General features: G+C 53.1%; 6 protein-coding genes across 6 annotated transcripts; 2 read left to right on the top strand and 4 right to left on the bottom strand.

Annotated features, from left to right (window-relative positions):
• Positions 1-283: 283 nt before the first annotated feature.
• HD553DRAFT_318621 (phosphatase 2C-like domain-containing protein) lies at positions 284-2,314 on the bottom strand. Its single transcript, XM_046180900.1, has 4 exons — positions 1,218-2,314; positions 1,002-1,139; positions 774-902; positions 284-695 (listed from the first exon to the last, which is right to left on the bottom strand). The coding sequence occupies exons 1-4, from the start codon at positions 2,220-2,222 to the stop codon at positions 396-398; spliced, it is 1,572 nt and encodes a 523-aa protein (XP_046033302.1). The 5' UTR covers positions 2,223-2,314; the 3' UTR covers positions 284-395.
• Positions 2,315-2,579: 265 nt separating this feature from the next.
• HD553DRAFT_318623 (O-mannosyltransferase) lies at positions 2,580-6,118 on the top strand. The gene is made up of 12 exons (XM_046180901.1): positions 2,580-2,814; positions 2,928-3,109; positions 3,288-3,459; positions 3,541-3,673; positions 3,757-3,865; positions 3,951-4,113; positions 4,191-4,374; positions 4,461-4,574; positions 4,652-5,107; positions 5,172-5,504; positions 5,562-5,892; positions 5,959-6,118. Exons 1-12 carry the CDS (start codon positions 2,650-2,652, stop codon positions 6,068-6,070), a joined length of 2,454 nt encoding a protein of 817 aa, XP_046033303.1. The 5' UTR covers positions 2,580-2,649; the 3' UTR covers positions 6,071-6,118.
• A 222-nt stretch (positions 6,119-6,340) lies between these two features.
• On the bottom strand, positions 6,341-7,268 carry HD553DRAFT_277295 (uncharacterized protein; the record flags this gene model as incomplete). The annotated part of the gene is made up of 3 exons (XM_046177992.1): positions 6,341-6,843; positions 6,909-7,026; positions 7,092-7,268. 3 exons carry the CDS (start codon positions 7,266-7,268, stop codon positions 6,341-6,343), a joined length of 798 nt encoding a protein of 265 aa, XP_046033304.1.
• A 793-nt stretch (positions 7,269-8,061) lies between these two features.
• On the top strand, positions 8,062-9,770 carry HD553DRAFT_363160 (uncharacterized protein; the record flags this gene model as incomplete). Its single annotated transcript, XM_046184021.1, has 11 exons — positions 8,062-8,100; positions 8,177-8,187; positions 8,256-8,308; positions 8,373-8,401; positions 8,469-8,517; positions 8,591-8,707; positions 8,782-8,954; positions 9,033-9,039; positions 9,106-9,381; positions 9,447-9,493; positions 9,562-9,770. The coding sequence occupies 11 exons, from the start codon at positions 8,062-8,064 to the stop codon at positions 9,610-9,612; spliced, it is 852 nt and encodes a 283-aa protein (XP_046033305.1). The 3' UTR covers positions 9,613-9,770.
• Positions 9,638-11,603, bottom strand: HD553DRAFT_318626 (uncharacterized protein). Its single transcript, XM_046180902.1, has 4 exons — positions 10,564-11,603; positions 10,126-10,487; positions 9,940-10,063; positions 9,638-9,870 (listed from the first exon to the last, which is right to left on the bottom strand). Exons 1-4 carry the CDS (start codon positions 11,515-11,517, stop codon positions 9,739-9,741), a joined length of 1,572 nt encoding a protein of 523 aa, XP_046033306.1. The 5' UTR covers positions 11,518-11,603; the 3' UTR covers positions 9,638-9,738.
• Positions 11,604-11,678: 75 nt separating this feature from the next.
• On the bottom strand, positions 11,679-13,179 carry HD553DRAFT_318628 (uncharacterized protein). The gene is made up of 5 exons (XM_046180903.1): positions 12,981-13,179; positions 12,803-12,910; positions 12,634-12,723; positions 12,361-12,556; positions 11,679-12,277 (listed from the first exon to the last, which is right to left on the bottom strand). The coding sequence occupies exons 2-5, from the start codon at positions 12,883-12,885 to the stop codon at positions 11,966-11,968; spliced, it is 681 nt and encodes a 226-aa protein (XP_046033307.1). The 5' UTR covers positions 12,886-12,910; positions 12,981-13,179; the 3' UTR covers positions 11,679-11,965.
• Positions 13,180-13,208: the final 29 nt, after the last annotated feature.

The raw sequence follows: 13,208 nt of genomic DNA on the forward strand, positions 1-13,208 counted from the left end.
CACATTTCCCCGTTGGCCCGTACAGCATCCGCTATTCATTATTCGTAGTGTCTTTCCAACAATTCGCATGCATGTATGGAAAGGCATCACGTCTCCGAATGAAACACGACGGGTGACGATCGATCCACGACGAACGACCCCGGCGTCGACTTCGTTGTTCGCGTTCTTGACAACCCCGGGCAGTGTTTCCGTCCCACGTATCGCTGTGCCACTTCCTTGTTACCCTTGACGGGACGATTTCCCGACAGGCATCGGCGTCTGATCCGCAGCAACGGTCTTATATCTCCGACCATGTCTCACAGACGTCATATAACACCCTATGAGACATGCTTCATTTCAACCCGCACAGAGCCATGCATATTTCCAGGTACAAGCAGTATCGATATTGATCCCTTCTAGATAGCGTCTACAAGAGCGACCACCACGCTGATATCATCCTGCTTTCCTCCGGCGAAGCTGTACCCCCGATCGATTGCCTTGTACATGAACGGACTCATCGCCTCGATATCCCGACTGGCACTGTTCGCCGCGAGACACAAGGCTTCTGAGACTCGTTGCGGCGTAAAGGCGATCTTGACCGGGTTGGATGTCCTCGATTTGGGTGTGTGATTGATGTCAGGGTCGGGGGTCATGAAATGGTTACGAGTTGACGGGGAGGAGAAAGTGGAGAGGACGTCGAGAATCTCTTCATCGAACTGCAAAGATCACCCAATCCGATGAGCTGGGAATTAGGTGACAGGTCTTTGGCCCCTACGGGCGGTCTCGAGGCTCACTAGGTTGTCCGACAGCCCATCGCTACCCATCACCACGATATCCCCCTTCTCCACCGTCACCGAGAACGACTGAGCGTCCTTCATCGGTCCATCCCGCGAGTCAGTCCCGAGCTGAAAAGGAAAGTTGAACTGCAGTCACCGAGAACAGCAGGATACGATCCATATTAGCCATCGGATCGGATCGTACTCGACTCGCCTTCGCGCATTTCGTCGCAAGGCCAGACTCACACCGTGTTGCATCTCTTCGGTTCGGAAGACGACCTGACCCTTGCGTACGATGACCAAAGCGCAGTCCCCCAAGTTTGCTATCCGTAGCTGTTCACCGTCGAGTACCGCTATCAAGCAGGTCGCTGAGCCAAGCACCCCCTATATGCCGTTCCCGACAAGATATGCCGAGAAATCAGTCGCAGGTGATAGTCTGTCAATTCTGCGTCCATCGCTCACCTCGGCGCGGACGCAATCGACCGTACGCTCATATGCCAACTGCATGATTTCGATCGGATCCATCCCCTCCCCTCCTGCTTCCTCAATCTTTGCAGCGTCCACCTCCGCCTCGGTCCCTCCCCTACCTCCCGGATCTCCTTCCTGCTCCTCACGGTCCGAGTGATCACGGCTCGCTCGGATCCTTTGAGCAACTCGAGCTTTCCTCCTGCGGACCCGAGCCGTCTCTCGAGCATCCGCCTCGGCCGCGCAGAAGTGCATGAGCAATTGAGAGAATCGGGCGGGGTCTCGTTTCTGTAGCTCTGTCTCTGTTTTCTGCGTCGACCCTAGGCGCGAGATCCTGGAGACAAGTCCAGTCATCGCGCCGCCGACATTCTCCTTCCCGGCAGAATCAGGAGCGGAGCTATCATCGGGTCCAGATCTGGGTCTAGGTTTTTGGACCTTGTTCTTCCCGACCCCGTCCGAGACGCCCATAGACCCTCTGACGAAGAAATAAGCGTCCTCGCCTATCTGTACCGCTCTTGTACCCCCCTCGGCAATCTTCAAGGAATCCGCGTCGGTTGATGAACGGGGCCAAGAGGTAGCCGAGGTAGGACTGGGAGACGAGGAAGGAGGAGTCGAGGGTGGATGGGGTTTGGGGATGCCGAAGCCGCCTGAACGGAGAATGAGACGTCGACGGGGTTCCGCGGTGCCGGATGTTTTGTGGGTCGATACGGATGTAATAGATGGTGTTTGCGATAATGGTAGAGTCTCTTCAATTGCCGTTGTTGCTGTGGTAGAAACGGTATAGCGCCGATTTCGAACGCAAGATCGGGTCTGACGCCTGTCCTCAAGCCGGATGTTCGTCTGTACCGCTTGGGTTCCTGCTGGTATTTTGGTATGGTATCGGTGCTCGAGTAGTCCTCTAGCGAGCCTGACCCGTTCTGCTCGAGGATGGGAGACGACCAAGCCGTGTCCGTTTGCCATACCGCAACATCGCCCGAAGATACGAGTCGGATGTTGGGACATCGTATGAGGGAGTCGTGTCCGCTGCAGGATCCTCACGTCAGCGAGTGATCGAGTTCGAATCTCGAGTACTAACGAGCTTACCGTGATAGTCGTAATGACCCAAGAAGATATGTACCATAACGGTATCATGTCGATCATGCATCTCACCGGACCATCTCGTTGATGACGCAGGGTGGTGGAGTATCATCCAACCGGCATGAACATCATCACGTGACGTACCGGAAGCTGTTCCTCACTTGCCGTAAACAGTCACCGGAAGTAAATCAGGCCGACTCTCGACGAGACGTGTCTAGCTTCCTGCCCTTTGAAAGTCGACACATTTGATCAAAGATCCACTCTTTAGAGCGATATCAGCACACCCGATCCACCCTCACGAACACCAAAAGATCCTTATCTAGCTAGCGAAGACCCGCCCATCACGGCTTCGATGAACCCGTACAACCCGGCCAACAACCCGCAAGCCGGGGGCACGGCCTACGTCGCGCACCTGAATGACGATAATACCGTCTCGAGACAAAGACGACGAGTGAGGGGAGAAGAGGAGGAGGAAGGGTTATTGGTCGATCGCGAGTATAACGATGACGACAACAAGGTGAGTGGTGCTTCCTCTTGATGACACGCTTAGCTTCAATTCGGCTGTTAGCTGGCTAGTCGAGTTGATCAAGATTCCCATCTTAACTGATCAACCTCGATTCGTCACCGCAGTCCCGCTCGAAACCGCTCTCCCCCACATCACCCTACCCAAACTCTACGACCGGTCCGACAGGAAAGACCTTACTAGAAAGCATCAAGAGGGAAAAACGGGCGAGCCTCTTGACAGGCTTCGTACTGTTTTGTTTCGCCGCAGCAGTGAGGTTCTGGGGGATCGGGTATCCTGATCAGGTCGTGTGAGTGCTTTGTCCTTGTCCTTTGATCTTCCTCCTCTTCCTCCTCTTCCTCCTCTTCCTCCTCTTCCTCTTCTGTCCCTCCCTTCAGCTCTCTATATGGTTTTATATCATCGATTTACTCGCTAATTTCACCCAACACAACGTTCCTTCTCCTCATAACCATAATCACCTCGAACAGCTTCGACGAAGTCCACTTCGGAGCCTTTGCAGCTCAATACATCCGCCGGGAATACTACTTTGATGTCCACCCGCCCTTGGCCAAGTTGTTGAATGCGTTGGCGGGGTGGATGAGCGGTTTCGATGGGGATTTTGGCTTTGACGCCATCGGGGACAAGTATGCGGACAACAACGTGAGTTAGCTATCGACTTGTGGACCTCGCAGGATATCGGTAGACCAAGTTGTTGAATTAAACGTTTCATACATCTCCCAGGTCCCATATGTCTTTATGCGAGGATTCGTAGCCATGATGGGCGCCTTGACCGTGCCCATCATTTTTGGGATCATGCGAGAATCAGGTTACCCAGTGATAGTCGCGGCCTTTAGCGCTTGTCTGGTACTCTTCGGTGAGTCTGGCTCCCTTGATCAGTCATCATATAAGATTTTAAGTAGAAGCTGAACTCGCATCGTTCGTGGTTAACATCGACAGACAACGCTCATATCACCCAATCGAGATTGATCCTGCTCGATGCGGCGTTGATCTTGTTCATGAGCCTGTCATTGTTATCATACATCAAGTTCCATCAGTATCGGTACCGGTGAGTCGTTTCACACCTGTTTCGGCTCGAGAAGCAGCACCTGATTGCGAAATTGGGTCGCATCGTGTTTGTATCTTCTTTCCAGCGAATTCACCCCGGAATGGTGGGCTTATTTGATGGCAACCGGGTTCTTCCTCGCCTGCACGCTCGGGTGCAAGATGGTCGGGCTTTTCACCTTTGCAACGATCGGGGGAGCGGTGATCTGGGATCTGTGGGGGATCTTGGATATCAAAAAGGGGCACAGCATGGTAAGTTCCGAAAATATCCGGTTGTCTCTTCGACCGAGGATTCGCTGACTTGTATGACATGCTGTTTCGCAATCTAGGCATACTTCACACGACACTTTTTGGCCCGGGCTTGGGGTCTAATTGTATTCCCCTTCATGGTCTACCTGTTCATCTTCTGGATCCACTTCAAGATCCTGATCTACTCTGGTCCGGGAGACACCTTCATGTCTCCGGCTTTCCAGGAGACTTTGCGGGGGAACGAGTTGTTGCTTAACAGCCAAGGTATGCACATACCGGTTGTGGGCTAGAGCAGGGTTTCTGGCTGATAAATCTAAATCGATCTGGATGCCGGCCGCTTGCGACTACAGAGTTGCGGTACTACGATACGGTCACCTTCAAGCACAAGGATACCAAGACTTTCTTGCACTCGCACCTGGACCGATATCCTCTGCAGTATGATGACGGGAGGATCAGTTCGCAAGGTGAGCTGCGCCAGACACCTTCAGCATCCTTTCACAGAACGTTGATAAGATGTCTCGCTCGCTTTCCGAATATGCAGGTCAGCAGGTCACCGGTTACCCTCACAACGATACCAACAACAACTGGCAGATCGTTCCGACCAGGGAGATCCCCGACAGCGGACGAGGCCGTATCGTCCGGCATAACGATGTCGTCCAGCTTCTCCACGTCAACACGCAGTCCAACCTTTTAACGCACGATGTCGCTTCTCCGCTCATGCCGACCAACCAAGAATTTACCACCTGGCCCGTCAACGATACCATCCGACACAACGATACCCTGTTCCAGATTCAGATGAACGATGCACATGAAGGAGAGCCGTTCCGAAGCAAGTCCGGACACTTTAGGCTCATTCACATGCCGACCAAGGTGGCGCTCTGGACTCACGTCAGCAAGCTGCCCGATTGGGCCTACGGGCAACAAGAGATCAATGGAAACAAGGCCCAGTTGGACAAATCGAACATCTGGTTCGTGGACGACATCATCTCGGATGGTTGTGAGTTTCGATGCCAGACCGAGGCATGTACATATCGTTGATCAGCCTACCCGTCTCTTCGCAGCCGGTCACGACTTCAGGAACCGTACCGTTCACGTCGAAAACAAGCCCGCCAAGAAGCGAAACTTTTTCCTCAAATTCGCCGAACTACAGATCCTCATGCTCCAACATAATGCCGGATTGACCGCCTCGCATCCTTACGAAAGCTCACCGTTTAGCTGGCCGTTCTTGATGAGCGGAATCAGCTTCTGGACGGAGAACGACCAGAAGAAGCAGGTCTACCTGATCGGGAATGTGGCTTCATGGTGGATTTGCGTGATGGCCATGTCCGTCTTTGTCGGTGTCATCGGAGCCGACACTTTGGCAAGACGACGTGGAATTGAACCTATCGAGAACCGTAAGTCATGGGCTCGCATCCCAAAATATACGTGCCTATCTGACCGCTGTTTTGCAGGTATCCGCAACCGTATGATCCGTAATACCGGATTCTTTATCGGAGCTTGGGCTTGTCACTACTTGCCATTCTACCTGATGTCGAGGCAGCTCTTCTTGCACCACTACCTTCCCGCTCATTTGGCATCCGCACTCGTCGCCGGCAGTGTCCTCAACTTTGTGATTACCGAGGAAGTCAACTACCCAGTCAGCAAGGCCGGACTCAGGACCAGGCTACGACCCATCGTCCGGGCTACACCGAGCAGGGCGGGCACGGCAGTTACCGCCGGATTGATCGTCCTCACGATCGCCACCTATTGGTTCCTGAGTCCATTCACTTATGGAACGCCTTCGTAAGTCGTGCCCTCAAGATCGCCACGTCTGAACAGTGCTGATCTCTTCTTCGTTCTGCGATACAGTCTCACGGGAGATCAAGTCAATGCAAGGAAACTGTTGAGCAGCTGGTCCCTGCACTTCGAAGGGGTAAGTCGTCAGATTCCGTCTCGTAGCCATAGTTTGGTGCTTAGCTGACGCTCTTGTTCTTGTTGAACCCTCAGAAAAAGACGCACGAGATTGAGTAACGAAGCGAGGCTGGTCCATTGCAAAGTGTAGGCTGCCATATCATATGACGAAATATCACGACATGATCCCGTAGCAATGCGACGCCGGGTCTTTGCGCCCGACATTCCCTCTCGCCCAAAACCCGTTGGGCATTTCCCGGAGGAATGGCATTGTTCGTACAAGGAGAATTATGATGCAGTCTTATACAAGCACGCGAATCGGACAACCGGTATTACACGATCACCATGGCGCCGAGAACCGATCCTCGCCAGCCCCTCCTATATCCTTGACTCCTCTCTGAGTTCCACCTAGATTTCCTTTCCCCTTGCTCTTTCGCCCCTGAAGCGACTTGTAATGATCCCTCATCTCCTTCTTGCTCTTCGGCGTCGAAGCTCCACTCGCCGGTCGGCTGTTCCCTCCGTACCCCGTCTCTAGCTCTCCGAGTGGTGTAGCGAGCCCTGAAGAGAGCGCGTCGACGTCCACCCGGAAGTCTTGGACAGATGATGGGTTTTCTTTCCGGGTGATCAGGCCTTTGAAGGTGAGGCGCCAGGCCTGCTTGGATTCGCGCTTTGACCACTGGGGGGTCGTAGACGCCGGGACGGGGGTCTTAAACATCGTCAGCCAGTGGGCTTTGTCATATGGATCATAGTCCTCCGAGTCGGCGGATTGGCGGTTGATGTAGTTGCCGTCTTGGTCTTTCTTGAGTTGGGGTAAGGTGAACGACCGGGTGTGAAGGAACCAGGCTGACACAAAAGACATGAATGAGCTGAGATATAAGAGCTAGAATACCGAGGAAGACTGTGCTTACTATAGTTCAAAGTCTGTGATTTACGCCACCGCTTGCAGACTCGGTCGCAACGAGCCAGGGACTTGATGTCTAGCTGGAGGAAGACTCGGAGCATGATACTTGATGGCAGCATTTTGACCTACAAATCCACGAACGTTCAGTGTGATCTCCTATCGTTCACGATATCTCAGTCAGACAACTCACAGGGTCCCGAGTAGCGACAAATCTCCCTGCTTTTTCGTGGCTATCCTGTCCCTCACGCTCTCGCGAATGGGATGATACCGGAGTTGACGGTCGAGTGGCGAGATTGACCATCTCATCATCATCGCTGTCATCATCGCTATATCCAGGATGATCCTCCGAGTCCTCCTCATCCGTCATATCTTTCGAAGAAGCTGAGGCGGACGACCTGGCCCGGCCCTTTTCGGATGGCAGGCGTTTGCTAGATTTGGCCGGCGAAGGGGGGTGGCCGGATTGGAGCGAGGCGTTGGCCATTGCAGTTTGCAAGAGGGCAGACATGGTCGTGCGAAAGGTATGCGAATCGGTGAATCGAGTTCTAGCTGTAAAAGGTAGCAGGTATGGATTGTTGAGAGATGATCGACCGAAAGACATGGTCGTTTGATCCAAGACTTTCGAACTTTCGTTTTCACCTTTGATGAGATTGGTCCGACGAGGTGGTTGCCCCCCGGCTAGGTAGTGCCAGTGACGTCAGCACGTGACCTTCGCGTAATTTTAAGGCGACGCAGTGCAATGACGAGGGTGTTTCACCATGAACGTCGCTGTTTCAGGTAGCGAGTCCTGCTCCTTGTCATTTCCTTTGACAACGCCTCCACTCGATAGCATAGCCCTGTTCAAGTGTGTCAAGTCCGTAGCCATTGTATATAGATCGGTAGGGTTGTCGGGTCTAATTGGACATTACGCAGCTTGGAATGAACTGTTCTTCACCCGCTCCGTTCACCCTACACCGTCCCCCCAACAGCGCTCAACCTCTCTCACCCCTTTCCAACATGTGAGACTTACTGTCCTACATCCCAATGATATCCGAAGCTGACTAGTACCCTAGTCCTACACCCTATACACCTAGCTCTCTCATCTGAAATCCGGCAACAAACCTCTCACCTCTCTTCTCCGATAACACTCATCCTCCCTATTCAACACTCATAATCTCGACATCATGGCCGACGATAAGAGACGTTTATCGGGACCTGAGAATGTGAGAGATCTCTGTCTACTATGGATAGCAACCAAAGCCGGGGTACAAGCTGACAGCGAGATGATGCCCTTTCTAGTCCGGTCCCCGGTGCGTATACTTGCAAGACGCTTGCCTGTATTTGAGATCAGGTATCTGATCTAAGCATATTCTGACAGGTTCTGGATCATGATTTGCCGAATATGGTGCTTCATCTCTGTTCTCATCATGAGTAAGCCTTGTTGCCGCGTCTCGCCATCCGGTGACAGCTGATCGTTCCTCCTTCTGCCGATCAGTCCTCGTCATCGTTGCGGAGTCCATCATCGTAAGTTGCGCCGAGATCGGTTTGTCTCGCAAAACATACTCAGACCTCGCATTGTTCGCTTTGATAGCTCAACAACAGCATGCAGAGGTACCATGATATCTACGGCAACTCGTACCGTAAGCATCTACCCTCTCTACTTTTCAGACCACCGCTAATGCAGCAAATATAATGGCGGGTGAACATTCATAGCGTCACGGGGCTACGATCGTGACCCGAGTGGCCCGCAATCAGGCTATGTCGCTCTGACAAATGTACCGAAACACGTCGGCTCGCTCGTCTTCTCCTCGGCTTTTCAAGTGTCTCTCAGTCAGTGTTCCCGATCAGCCCTCTGCGGCAGGCCGAGATCGACACGGTACTGAATAAGCTTTCATTCGCCTTAGTTCTTTTTGCTGCTTTTGTGGGCCTGGGCGATCTGGCTTTGGTATACAAAAGTCCGGACAACGGAGCCTATCGGGGTATGCAAACTTTCAAGGGCACACACCTGTCGGCTCCATTGCGATACGAAGATACATACAAACCGCGCCAGTCTATCCGGGAACCGTTCTTCATTGTTGTGAGTGCCGGACATGATGGCCTAGCCGATCTTTGACAACGAGGCTGAAAGCGGGTTTGACCATTTGACAATGTTCAGGGTTTGTGTATGTCAAGTATCAAGAATGAAATTTACGATCGAGCTTCGCTGACACCTCAACTGGTTTCTTTAGCACTACTCAAACTCTTCATCGGTTGTGCCTACATGTCGCAGTCCTTCTACGGGATCTCTACGGGCGACAATGACAATAACGGCGCGAACAACGTCTACTACCGGTCGCTGACTGAGCGGTGCGAGGGCGTCAACTGCAATTCAGGTGGAAGTGGGTATTACTACGGTGGCGATTCTTCAGGGAGCGCAGGGTACAGTTATAGTTACGGCCATGATGGGAACAACAACGGCGGAGGAAATCAGGGGACAGACGTTCAGTTATTCTGTCTCTGGGCAGGTGAGAGATTCCAGTCACCGATCGACCTCGCTTAGGTAAATCTCACCATCCCTCATTGCTATCAGGTTTCATCCTACTCGGAAGTGTTCCCCTGACCTTCGGGTTCCAAGCAGTACGTCCTGATCGTGGATCGACTGTGCAGAGACGTTCTGCTGACCGATTCATCCCAATCCATTGCAGTTTTCCTACCAGGCGCAGATGAACGACAAGCGATGGGCGGAAACTGCTTAGTCCACTCAACAAAGCCGGTACGCCGGTTTTGAGCATCATCTGCTGTAATCATAATAAACTCCCTCCTCTCCTGCATGAATTGTACACCGTATGCTATCTGTTTACCCTGATCACCTACGGAGAACATCACTCGCTCTCGTCTCCTTCTTGTTCGTCCTCGTTGAACACCAAGATCTGACCTTGACCCCACGTATCCATCACCCGTTTCCCAGACTGAGTCGGTTGAGAAAAGGCAACGTCGCCCTTGAGAGGATCACACTGTTGTGGAGACCTCGTCAGCCGATCTTCGGCAAGATCAATTCGACACTCGGAGAATCATCGACTCACCTTGTACCCGTAGATCGCGCTTCGACACGCTTCGTCTAGCAACAACTTGACGATCCCGCATCCTCGATACGAAGGGACCGTGAATATCCGATGAACACCTAGTTTGACGGAATGTCTCTCGGGACTGCAATAACGCGATCAGCGAACTGATTTCTCAGGCGGTTGATGTTGCCGGCCGAGACTCACTAGCAAAGTACACCTCCATCTACCGAGTCCATGTCCATCTCGTTTCCCACGACGATCAGATCTTCCCGCTTCCTTTTCCCCGTCACATTTTCGCCATTACCCGACTCCCTATCCTCCTCAGCCGATACGTTGTTGACTATTTTCATGCCCCACTTGATTGGCTGAACGACGACACATCCGACGACCCTCTCTTTCCCCTTGACTTTGCGGGTCGAGATCGACCCTGGCGCCAGGCGTTTACTAGATGAAGGCGGAGTCGGTGATGATGTGATGAAGAGGAAAATTTGGCATTGTTTCAACATGTCGGAAGGGAGGGAAGGGGCTGATAGTACCGTGTCGACCGAAGAGAGGATATCAGACACCTATACGCAAGACGATTTGGCTGTCAGTCATCCTACAACAACCCGGTTGGACTAGGGGATTTTGCGCTCTTCTGACCTTTGGATTACCGGCAGCTACCGCTCCTCCGATCTGAAGTATTCTCCCAACACCCTTATACGTCCTGACCCCACCCATCCCCTGCTGCCCCTTCTTCTCGAACCCGATCTCCCCTCCAACCTGTTTCCCAACCGAGCTCTTTCCCCCAACCCGATCTCGTTCGCGTTCGTCCCAGATCTGTCCATCAACTACCCTTTCACAATTCTTCCTATGCAGGGTTTCGTCCTCCGAATCAGGTTCGCCCCGGATGTAGGACATGTTACATTTCTTGCAGGTCGTGAATGATGATGATGAGGAGCTGGAGGAGGAGGACGGGCGTTTGAAGTGGAGTTGACGAAGCTTCTTGATAGGGTCCGCGGGCTTGCTGGGCGGCGATGTCCCAGGACCGGGCTTGTGACTCAGCGAGACAGGAGGAGGAAGAGTGTCGTCTTTGGCAGACGAGGAAACAGAAGCTTGAGCCTCGGCCCGCAAAGATAGTCCAGTAGAGAAGAGCGGCTCCGGCTTGGGCTTCGGAGTGAAAAACGCTCGTAACGTTGACTGGCCAGGCACCTGGACCGAGGTCAAGGCTTTCGAGGTTTGACCTTTCCTCTCGACCTTTCTCAAGCTCGAACCGGAAGCTCCCGGCTGTGACGACGAGGTGGTCGGGCTGAACGGCGATCTCACGGGCGTCGTCGTGACTTTCTTCTTGATCCATCGCAGCCCTTCCCCGACGACCTCCTCCTTGACCACATCCTCGCTTACGGGCGAAGATCCTCGAATCTTGATATCATCTTCAAAGATCCCTAATCCGCTGTCAGACGATGGTAGTGCCGAAGAGTCGTCGCTGGACCGTGACGAATCCGACCTGGTGAGGGAAGGTGGTGACAAGATGGGAAAGAGCGGAGCTTCCCGCTTCTTCCCGTAAGTGCGCAGGACCGCCGGTTTGCGAGGAGGAGGTGTTGTGGGAAGCTCCATGCGTACAAGAAACAACAAGATCTCGTTGGCCAGGCGAGGTCTGGGATTGGTCGCGAGAGTGCAAAGGGTACAAGGGTAGATAGATTATGTGAGGTCGATATCTGACGAGATTCTCATTCAACCTACTCGCGACTCGGGGGAACGCGTCGCTTTCCCAACGCGTCACGTCAATTTATTCAACAAGAGCGAATATTCGTTAAGATTGCAAAATCACACGACACACGAGTTCCCCTTCGAGTTGCCCAGATCTACCGCTTGAATCACTTGGTAATTCAGGGAGCTCAGGGCTCTGATCGTCATGAGTGTGCACGCCATATATCGAGCGTTCATGTTGCATGTATATCAGGCCGTTCAAGCCGTTCTCAGATCAGATCTCAGCCTTGCAATTCCTCGTACTGTCTATCCATTCAGTAGTCCTCCTTCCATCCCCTCATCAGCTTGATCTCTTCTAATCCAAGAAAGCCTCCTCCAAGACCTCGATGATACCAGGTCCCTTGTGCTCCTCCTCCTTGGCGACAGTCTCCACCTTGGTCTTTTCCAACTCGGCCTTCAACTCCATCTCCTGCTTGATCCTCTTGGCCTCCTCGGCGGGATTGGGAACGGTAGGGTCGATCAAGGGTCGGATGGCGGAAGAGAGGTCGGCGGGCTTGATTCCCAAGGACTCGGCCAGAGCGTAAATCTGGGACTGGACGTCGGCGTTGCCGGGAACGACTTTGCCCTTGCCGGCAGGGACTGCTTTACCGGTGGCCTTGGCTTGCTTCTATGTAAGAGTTGGATGAAGAATCGGATCAGTCTCTGTTATCAGACAGAACCACTGTGTCCGCTCGAGCGCAGCAGACTCACGGTGATAGAGCTGGCCGAAGTGCCCATACTGGCGACAGCAGCGCTCGTAGCAGCCGCAGCAGCGGAAGCCGCCGAAGCCTTGGCGCTACCTCCGGTCATCAACGCCCAGTACCCGCCGGCCTCGCTGGCCCAAACGGTCACTCGCCAGATGTAGATGGCACAGATGGCGAAGACGATGAGGAGAAGGTTGCTCATGCTAAACGTGACCGTCAGGATATCGCCCTGTGAGCACTCGAATTGCGATCATGGACAGAAGAGAAAGGAGCGACTCACAAGCTGTTCATCGACGTCTTAGCAAAAGGAGGTTTGACGGCAGCCTTGTTCTCCGGGACCTTCTTCTTGGGGTCCATGCTCATCGAAGCCCTGCATCATGTCATTCGTGGTGGGAATCAGCCTGATCGCCCTCGGACGAGGAAGTTGCTATAAGTGGAAGTTGACTCACGGTGCCTTAGAAGTCGACTGAGCGTTCTTGCCTTCTTGAACGGCGGCAGACTTTGGTGATTGGGATCGCATGTTCATGTCCATGTTGCTCGTGTGATGATGTTCGAATCTACAGGGATGAAGTTTGGTGGATGAGTGCCCCGAATGATGACGGCCTGTCAAGTTGATAAAAGACTCACGAAGAGTAACTGGTGGCGAGAGCACTGTGTTGTAACGTTGTAGGCGTTCTTGGATGAAGAGAGCTTCGAAAGTACTCTAGAGTACGTGAGTACTCTGATCTTCTGATCTGTGATGTCGAGGAGTGAACGCATCCTCTGAGAGAGACGGGGGTCGAAAAGCGGGGGTCGAGAATGGGTGACGTCACCGATACTCGGCAACGTAATCGCGGATCCGCAGTGAAAATGTCA

Source organism: Filobasidium floriforme (genome assembly GCF_021052385.1).
Source record: "Filobasidium floriforme strain CBS 6241 chromosome Unknown HD553scaffold_25, whole genome shotgun sequence".
NCBI classification, from domain to species: domain Eukaryota; kingdom Fungi; phylum Basidiomycota; class Tremellomycetes; order Filobasidiales; family Filobasidiaceae; genus Filobasidium; species Filobasidium floriforme.